Source organism: Lactuca sativa, chromosome 5 (genome assembly GCF_002870075.4).
Source record: "Lactuca sativa cultivar Salinas chromosome 5, Lsat_Salinas_v11, whole genome shotgun sequence".
NCBI classification, from domain to species: Eukaryota; Viridiplantae; Streptophyta; class Magnoliopsida; order Asterales; family Asteraceae; genus Lactuca; species Lactuca sativa.
In genome coordinates, this window is record NC_056627.2 from 82,118,037 (window position 1) to 82,128,036 (window position 10,000).

General features: G+C 37.1%; 2 protein-coding genes and 3 pseudogenes across 2 annotated transcripts; all 5 read left to right on the plus strand.

Annotated features, from left to right (window-relative positions):
* Positions 1-6, plus strand: part of LOC128126380 (DNA-directed RNA polymerase subunit beta-like) — a 5,309-nt pseudogene extending 5,303 nt beyond the window's left edge.
* Positions 7-1,059: 1,053 nt separating this feature from the next.
* LOC128134147 (DNA-directed RNA polymerase subunit beta'-like) lies at positions 1,060-2,999 on the plus strand (annotated as a pseudogene).
* LOC128126379 (DNA-directed RNA polymerase subunit beta''-like) lies at positions 2,847-6,992 on the plus strand (annotated as a pseudogene).
* Positions 6,993-7,207: 215 nt separating this feature from the next.
* LOC128126383 (30S ribosomal protein S2, chloroplastic) lies at positions 7,208-7,942 on the plus strand. Its single transcript, XM_052764209.1, has one exon. It carries the CDS (start codon positions 7,232-7,234, stop codon positions 7,940-7,942), a length of 711 nt encoding a protein of 236 aa, XP_052620169.1. The 5' UTR covers positions 7,208-7,231.
* Positions 7,943-8,027: 85 nt separating this feature from the next.
* Positions 8,028-8,902, plus strand: LOC128126382 (ATP synthase subunit a, chloroplastic-like). The gene has a single exon (XM_052764208.1). It carries the CDS (start codon positions 8,159-8,161, stop codon positions 8,900-8,902), a length of 744 nt encoding a protein of 247 aa, XP_052620168.1. The 5' UTR covers positions 8,028-8,158.
* Positions 8,903-10,000: the final 1,098 nt, after the last annotated feature.

The following is a 10,000-nucleotide window of genomic DNA, read 5'->3' on the forward strand; positions in this document are numbered from 1 at the left end:
TAAGTACTTGGTCCAAAAAAATCCTGCCTAATGGCGAGATAGTTGGAGAGGTGACAAAACCTTATACCTTTCATTACAAAACCAATAAACCAGAAAAAGATGGATTATTTTGTGAAAGAATTTTTGGGCCTATCAAAAGTGGAATTTGTGCTTGTGGAAATTATCGAGTAATCGGAGATGAAAAGGAAGACCCGCAATTTTGTGAACAATGCGGAGTCGAGTTTGTTGATTCTCGGATACGAAGATATCAAATGGGCTACATCAAACTCGCATACCCGGTAATGCATGTGTGGTATTTGAAACGTCTTCCTAGTTATATTGTGACTCTTTTAGATAAACCTCTTAACGAATTAGAAGACCTAGTATACTGCGGTGTGTGATTTGATCGAAATTCTGATTTTACAGATTCGAAATGAGAAACTGTCATCCCATTTAATCCAATCGGGATGCCCTGTACCTGACATGTTTCTTGGTAGGAGTAACATGAAGCTCAGAATTAGGGATGTATTCAAGACGCTCCCCAAAAAGGGAATTGATCTATGGTCGATTTCATAAGAATTTATAGTTAGACCTCGTAAAAAAAAGACTTTTTCTTTTGTGGAATTAAGCAGTTCCTTTTTTAGAAAGAAATTATGTTTAAGTAAGCAAATAGAAAAGATGTCATGGTTACAAGAGTCTATCTATCGCATATAGACTTTAAGGGCATCGTGGCCTAACCGTCGAGGTGAAGTCGGGACCTAAAAGATCAAATGGAACAGTACAATAGACAAGTAAATTCCTTCTGAATTCTAAGGTACTCTCTTTCATTAAGAATTACGGGATTCATCATTCGAGGGGAAGTAGACTACTCAAGAATTTCACATTTCATTTATGTCATAATTGAATAAAGAATTCATAAAATCTAAATAAAAATAATTAAGGAAGACGGAATCCATGAAGTTTTGCTTGGTCTTCACTGGAAACTTGAGTAAGGAGTAGATCTTTTTGGAGTTTTCTAGAATTTGAAAGCGAGAACTCCTTTCTTTTTCTTTTTTTGGTATACCTACTTGAGCCGGATGAAAGGAAACTTTCACGTCCGATTTTGAGGGGGGGAGATCCTATCCCAATTTTTATTTTGCTAGGCCCATAGATAAAAAACCTACTTTTTTACGATTACGGGGTTTATTAGAATATGAAATTCAACCCTGGAAATACAGGATCCCCATTTTTTTTACTACCCGGAGCTTCGATACATTTCGAAATCGAGAGATGTCTACCGGGGGAGGTTCTATCAGACAACAATTAGCCAATCTAGATTTACGAATTATTATAGACTATTCATTGGTAGAATGGAAAGAATTGGAGGAAGAGGAACCCACAGGGAACGAATGGGAAGATCGAAAAGTTGGAAGAAGAAAAGATTTTTTGCTTAGACGCATGGAATTGGCTAAGCATTTTATTCGAACAAATATAGAACCAAAATGGATGGTTTTGCGTCTATTACCAGTTCTTCCTCCTGAGTTGAGACCAATCTATCATATAGATGAGGATAAACTAGTGACCTCGGATATTAATGAAATCTATAGAAGAATTATCTATCGGAATAATACTCTTACAGATCTATTAACAACAAGTATAGCTACGCCAGAAGAATTAATAATATCTCAGGAAAAATTGCTACAAGAAGCCGTGGATGCACTTCTTGATAATGGAATCTGCGGACAACCAATGAGGGATGATCATAATAGAGTTTACAAGTCGCTTTCAGATGTAATTGAAGGCAAAGAAGGAAGAGTTCGCGAGACTCTGCTTGGTAAACGAGTCGATTATTCAGGGCGGTCCGTGATTGTCGTGGGCCCTTCACTTTCATTACATCGATGTGGATTGCCTCGCGAAATAGCAATAGAACTTTTCCAGGCATTTGTAATTCGTGACCTAATTAGAAAACATCTTGCTTCGAACATAGGAGTTGCTAAGAGTCAAATTCGGAAAAAAAAAACCGATTGTATGGGAAATACTTCAGGAAATTCTGGATGACCATCCTGTATTGCTGAATAGAGCGCCTACTCTGCATAGATTAGGCATACAGGCATTCCTCCCCGTTTTAGTGGAAGGGCGCGCTATTTGTTTACATCCATTAGTTTGTAAGGGCTTCAATGCAGACTTTGACGGGGATCAAATGGCTGTTCATGTGCCTTTATCTTTGGAGGCTCAAGCAGAGGCGCGTTTACTTATGTTTTCTCATATGAATCTTTTGTCTCCAACTATTGGGGATCCGATTTCGGCACCAACTCAAGATATGCTTAGTGGACTCTATGTCTTAACGAGTGGAAATCGTCGGGGTATTTGTGTAAATAGGTATAATCCATGTAATCGTAGAAACTATCAAAATGAAGATAATAACTATAAGTATACAAAAAAAAAGAACCCTTTTTTTGTAATCCCTATGATGCAATTGGAGCTTATCGGCAAAAACGAATCAATTTAGGTAGTCCTTTGTGGCTGCGGTGGCGACTAGATCAACGCGTTATTGCTGCAAGAGAAGTTCCCATCGAAATTCACTATGAATCTGTGGGGACCTATTATGAGATTTATGGACACTATCTAATAGTACGAAGTATAAAAAAAGAAATTCTTTATATATATATTCGAACCACTCTTGGTCATATTTCCCTTTATCGAGAAATAGAAGAAGCCATACAGGGGTTTTGGCAGGGCTGTTGTAATTCTATGCTACCAACGGGAATTCGAGTCTCTCCGGGTTAACTAGGACCATAAGTGCAGAATTTCTACGTGAATCAAGATCTAGAAAAGGAAGTTTTCCAATCACTGACTCAAGCCCATTGTAAAATTCTACTCAGCGCAATATGGAGGTACTGATGGCAGAACGGCCCACTCAGGTCTTTCACAATAAAGTGATAGACGGAACTGCCATGAAACGGCTTATTAGTCGATTTATTGATCACTATGGAATAGGATATACATCACATATCCTGGATCAAGTAAAGACTCTGGGTTTCCGACAAGCTACCGCCGCATCCATTTCATTAGGAATTGATGATCTTTTAACAATACCTTCTAAAAGATGGCTAGTTCAAGACGCTGAACAACAAAGTTTTATTTTGGAAAAACACCATCATTATGGGAATGTACACGCGGTAGAAAAATTACGTCAATCGATCGAAATATGGTATGCCACAAGTGAATATTTGCGACAAGAAATGAATCCTAATTTTCGGATGACCGATCCTTTTAATCCAGTCCATATAATGTCTTTTTCGGGAGCCAGAGGAAATGCATCTCAGGTACATCAATTAGTAGGTATGAGAGGATTAATGTCGGATCCTCAAGGGCAAATGATTGATTTACCCATTCAAAGCAATTTACGCGAAGGACTGTCTTTAACAGAATACATTATTTCTTGTTACGGAGCCCGTAAAGGGGTTGTGGATACCGCTATCCGAACATCAGATGCAGGATATCTCACGCGCAGACTTGTTGAAGTAGTTCAACACATTGTTGTACGTCGAACAGATTGTGGCACCGTTCGAGGTATTTCTGTAAGTCCTCGAAATGGAATGATGACGGACAGGATTTTTATCCAAACATTAATTGGCCGTGTATTAGCAGATGATATATATATAGGTTCGCGATGTATTGCTACTAGAAATCAAGATATTGGGGTTGGACTTGTCAGTAGATTCATAACTTTTAGAGCACAACCAATCTCTATTCGAACCCCCTTTACTTGTAGGAGTACATCTTGGATTTGTCAATTATGTTATGGCCGGAGTCCAGCGCATGACGACCTGGTCGAATTGGGAGAAGCCGTAGGTATTATTGCAGGTCAATCTATTGGAGAACCGGGCACTCAATTAACATTAAGAACTTTTCATACCGGCGGAGTATTTACAGGGGGTACTGCAGAACATGTGCGAGCCCCTTCTAATGGAAAAATAAAATTCAACGAGGATTTGGTTCATCCGACACGTACACGTCATGGACATCCTGCTTTTCTATGTTCTAGAGACTTGTATGTAACTATTGAGAGTGAAGATATTATACACAATGTGTGTATTCCGCCCAAAAGTTTTCTTTTAGTTCAAAACGATCAATATGTAGAATCAGAACAAGTGATTGCTGAGATTCGCGCGAGAACCTCCACTTTGAATTTGAAAGAGAAGGTTCGAAAACATATTTATTCTGACTCAGAAGGCGAAATGCACTGGAATACTGATGTGTACCATGCACCTGAATTTACATATGGTAATATTCATCTCTTACCAAAAACAAGTCATTTATGGATATTATTAGGGGAGCCCTGGAGATACAGTCTAGGCCCTTGTTCGATCCACAAGGATCAAGATCAAATGAACGCTTATTCTCTTTCTGTCAAGCCAAGATATATTGCTAACCCCTCAGTAACTAATAATCAAGTGAGACACAAATTTTTTAGTTCGTATTTTTCTGGTAAAAATCAAAAAGGAGATAGGATTCCTGATTGTTCAGAACTGAATCGAATGACATGTACGGATCATTCTAATCTCAGATATCCGGCCATTCTCGACGGTAATTCTGATTTATTGGCAAAGAGGCGAAGAAATAGATTCATCATCCCACTCGAATCGATTCAAGAAGGCGAGAACCAACTAATACCTTCTTCAGGTATCTCAATGGAAATACCCAGAAATGGTATTCTCCGTAGAAATAGTATTCTTGCTTATTTCGATGATCCTCGATATATAAGAAAGAGCTCGGGACTTACTAAATATGAGACTCGAGAACTAAATTCAATCGTCAACGAAGAGAATTTGATTGAGTATCGAGGAGTCAAGGTATTTTGGCCAAAATACCAAAAGGAAGTAAATCCATTTTTTTTTATTCCCGTGGAAGTCCACATTTTGTCCGAATCTTCTTCCATAATGGTACGGCACAATAGTATTATTGGGGCAGATACACAAATCACTTTCAATAGAAGAAGTCGGGTAGGCGGATTGGTCCGAGTGAAGAAAAAAGCAGAAAAAATGAAACTGATAATCTTTTCTGGAGATATCCATTTTCCTGGAAAGACAAATAAGGCATTCCGATTGATACCGCCAGGAGGGGGAAAACCAAATTCCAAAGAATACAAAAAATTGAAAATTTGGCTCTATATCCAACGAATGAAACTTTCCAGGTATGAAAAAAAGTATTTTGTTTTGGTTCAACCTGTAGTCCCATATAAAAAAACGGATGGTATAAATTTAGGAAGACTTTTCCCGCCGGATCTCTTGCAGGAAAGTGATAATCTACAACTTCGAGTTGTCAATTATATCCTTTATTACGACCCAATTCTTGAAATTTGGGACACAAGTATTCAATTAGTTCGGACTTCTTTAGTGTTGAATTGGGACCAAGACAAAAAAATCGAAAAGGCCTGTGCTTCCTTTGTTGAAATAAGGACAAATGGTTTGCTTAGATATTTTCTAAGAATCGACTTAGCTAAGTCACCTATTTCTTATACCGGAAAAAGGAACGATCTGTCGGGTTCAGGATTGATCTCTGAGAATGGATCAGATCGCGCTAATGTCAATCCATTTTCTTCCATTTATTCCTATTCCAAGTCAAGGATTAAAGAATCCCTTAATCCAAATCAAGGAACTATCCATACGTTGTTGAATCGAAATAAGGAATCTCAATCTTTGATAATTTTGTCATCATCCAATTGTTTTCGAATAGGCCCATTCAACGATGTAAAATCTCCCAATGTGATAAAAGAATCAATCAAAAAGAACACCCTAATTCCAATTAGGAATTCGTTGGGCCCGTTAGGAACAGGTTTTCCAATTTATAATTTTGATTTATTTTCCCATTTAATAACCCATAATCAGATCTTGGTAACTAACTATTTGCAACTTGACAATTTCAAACAGATTTTTCAAATACTTAAATATTATTTACTGGATGAAAATGGTCAAATTTATAATCCCTATTCATGCAGTAACATCATTTTGAATCCATTCCATTTGAATTGGTATTTTCTCCATTACAATTATTGTGAAGAGACATCTCCAATCGTTAGTCTTGGGCAGTTTCTTTGTGAAAATGTATGTATAGCAAAAAAAGGACCGCATTTAAAATCGGGTCAAGTTCTAATTGTTCAAGTTGACTCTGTGGTAATACGATCAGCTAAGCCTTATTTGGCTACTCCAGGAGCAACTGTTCATGGACATTATGGGTAAATCCTTTACGAAGGCGATACATTAGTTACATTTATATATGAAAAATCAAGATCTGGTGATATAACGCAAGGTCTTCCAAAAGTGGAACAGGTGTTAGAAGTGCGTTCGATTGATTCAATATCGATGAATCTCGAAAAGAGGATTGAGGGTTGGAACAAATCTATAACAAGAATTCTTGGAATTCCTTGGGCATTCTTGATTGGTGCTGAACTAACTATAGTGCAAAGTCGTATCTCTTTGGTTAATAAGGTCCAAAAGGTTTATCGCTCCCAGGGGGTGCAGATACATAATAGGCATATAGAAATTATTGTACGTCAAATAACATCAAAAGTTTTGGTTTCAGAAGATGAAATGTCTAATGTTTTTTCGCCCGGAGAACTAATTGGATTGTTGCGAGCGGAACGAATGGGACGCGCTTTGGAAGAAGCGATCTGTTACCAAGCCGTCTTATTGGGAATAACAAGAGCATCTATGAATACTCAAAGTTTCATATCCGAAGCTAGTTTTCAAGAAACTGCTAGAGTTTTAGCAAAAGCAGCTCTCCTGGGCCGTATCGATTGGTTGAAAGGCCTGAAAGAAAACGTTGTTCTGGGGGGATGATACCTGTTGGTAGCGGCTTCAAAACACCTTCAAGCGAACCTAACAACATTCCTAACAACATTGCCTTTGAACTCCAAAAAAAAGAATCTATTAGAGGGGGAAATGAAAGATATTTTGTTCTACCACAGAAAATTATTTGATTCTTGCCTTTCAAATAATTTCCATGATACACAAGAACAATCATTTTTTTAGGATTTAATGATCTCTAAGAGCAGATTCACCCCTTTCTTTTATCTTTTATAAAGGATCTGTTGGTCCAGTCATTTGATTTGGTAATAGTAATAAAAAAAATAACAAATAGAAAAGAATAATGGCTTGGGCTGTGTATCTACGCCAATCTATGGTATAAAAGAAGGTTCCATCGGAACAATTATTTATTTCAGGGTACCTCTCTCTTTTTTTTTCAAAAGGGGGAGGCAGTGTGGGGAGAAATGACAAGAAGATATTGGAACATTAATTTAGAAGAGATGATGGAAGCAGGAGTTCATTTTGGCCATGGTACTAGGAAATGGAATCCTAAAATGGCACCTTATATCTCTGCAAAACGTAAAGGTATTCATATTACAAATCTTACTAGAACTGCTCGTTTTTTATCAGAAGCTTGTGATTTGGTTTTTGATGCAGCAAGCAGAGGAAAACAATTCTTAATTGTTGGCACTAAAAATAAAGAAGCTGATTCAGTAGCATGGGCTGCAATAAGGGCTCGGTGTCATTATGTTAATAAAAAATGGCTCGGTGGTATGTTAACGAATTGGTCCACTACAGAAACAAGACTTCATAAGTTTAGAGACTTGAGAACCGAACAAAAAACAGGGGGGCTCGACCGTCTTCCGAAAAGAGATGCGGCTATGTTGAAAAGACAATTATCTCATTTGCAAACATATCTGGGTGGGATTAAATATATGACAGGGTTACCCGATATTGTAATCATCGTTGATCAGCACGAAGAATATACGGCCCTTCAAGAATGTATCACGTTGGGAATTCCAACAATTTGTTTAATCGATACAAATTGTGACCCCGATCTCGCAGATATTTCGATTCCAGCCAATGATGACGCTATATCTTCAATCCGATTAATTCTTAACAAATTAGTATTTGCAATTTGTGAAGGCCGTTCTGGCTATATAAGAAATCCGTGATTAATAATAAGATAAATAACTTATTTCATTTCGGAACCTTCATAGATTTATCGAATCGGTTACTATTTCTGAATCTCAAAAATAGAGATAAAAATAACAAGGAATAGAATTTGATTAGTTGGTATTCAAAATATATGATTCAAGTAGTCAATTCGAGAAAGAGATGGTTGAATCAAAATAATTTTGTTTAAAATTCTATTTTTGTCAGAGGGCAATATGAATGTTCTATCATGTTCCATCAACACACTAAATGGGTTATACGATATATCCGGTGTGGAAGTAGGCCAACATTTTTATTGGAAAATCGGGGGTTTCCAAGTCCACGACCAAGTACTTATTACTTCTTGGGTTGTAATTGCTATCTTATTAGCTTCAGCCACTCTAGCCGTTCGGAACCCACAAACCATTCCGACCAGCGGTCAGAATTTCTTCGAATATGTCCTTGAATTTATTCGAGATGTGAGTAAAACTCAAATTGGAGAAGAATATGGTCCTTGGGTTCCTTTTATTGGAACTATGTTTCTATTTATTTTTGTTTCTAATTGGTCAGGCGCCCTTTTACCTTGGAAAATCATACAATTACCTCATGGGGAGTTAGCCGCCCCCACGAATGATATAAATACTACTGTTGCTTTGGCTTTACTCACATCAGTGGCATATTTCTATGCGGGTCTTAGCAAAAAAGGATTAGGTTATTTCGGTAAATATATTCAACCAACTCCAATTCTTTTACCTATTAACATCTTAGAAGATTTCACAAAGCCCCTATCACTTAGTTTTCGACTTTTCGGAAATATATTAGCCGATGAATTAGTAGTTGTTGTTCTTGTTTCTTTAGTACCTTCAGTGGTTCCTATCCCTGTCATGTTCCTTGGATTATTTACAAGTGGTATTCAAGCTCTTATTTTTGCAACTTTAGCTGCGGCTTATATAGGTGAATCCATGGAGGGCCACCATTGAAAGAGATCTCAAAGATCTTTTTCCTAAAATTCCCGTTTGGTGCATTTATATCATAATCATACTTTCCCCTCAATGAATATTGAGTTTAGATTGGTCATCGAATCCGAATATGAACTATTCGGAGTCGTAATTTGACGAAGAAGTCTTGTACGATGTGTGATTAAATAAAAAAAGGATGTTCTAGAGAACGATTCCCCCTTTTCAGTTGATTTTATTCAACGATTGACCAAACGAAAATATTAATAAATAATAAATTGTACGAACTTAGATCAATCAAATCAATTTCTATGCAACGATTCGGCCCAATCAATTTATCCATTTATTATCTTATCAATTTAGGTTGCGTGATAATGATAAAGAAAGGGAAAGGATAATTTCTAAAAAAGGGGATTTATAAATGGTTCGTAGAGGCTAGGTCGAACTAGGTATATGGAATTGAATGGCTATAAGTTAACTCTTGTCAAGGGTTAGACGCATCCTTATCAAATCAGCTTGAATTAAAGATTAGGGAAGAGTTGGTTTACATTGTGGAAGAAAGACATGTATATGTGATATTAGATATTGACTAGTTATATATGAGCTAAAGATATATCTAATTTCCCCTACTAATCGAATGTGAATGTAGATGGGGACTCTATATATATAAGTCCTTCTGTCTCATCTGTGACTGTGAGTTCAATGAATAAACGGATGAAGTCAATAAAAAAATCGAAGAATTCAAAGAGCGTTTCGGGACAAAGAAACGGAAAAACTAAAGTTGTATGGATTCACAAAGACTTTCTCGAGAGAAACTAAAAAAGAGATATCAAAGTCGTTTTGATGATTCAAGAATGTTATTACTTAAATTCAAAGTTCGTAGTTACTTCGACTGTATGAATCGTAGCAATGGAATCATTAAGTCATAGTTCATTGGTTGAATGTATCATTAACCTTTTTTTTTTGGTACGAGGAACTTATCATGAATCCACTGATTTCTGCCGCTTCCGTTATTGCTGCTGGATTGGCTGTAGGGCTTGCTTCTATTGGACCTGGAGTTGGTCAAGGTACTGCTGCGGGTCAAGCTGTAGAAGGTATCGCGAGACAGCCCGAGGCGGAGGG

What these genes read in the sequence shown, in the direction of transcription:
- LOC128126383 (XM_052764209.1), top strand. Translation starts at nt 7,232, where the DNA reads ATGACAAGAAGATATTGGAACATTAATTTAGAAGAGATGATGGAAGCA.
- LOC128126382 (XM_052764208.1), top strand. Translation starts at nt 8,159, where the DNA reads ATGAATGTTCTATCATGTTCCATCAACACACTAAATGGGTTATACGAT.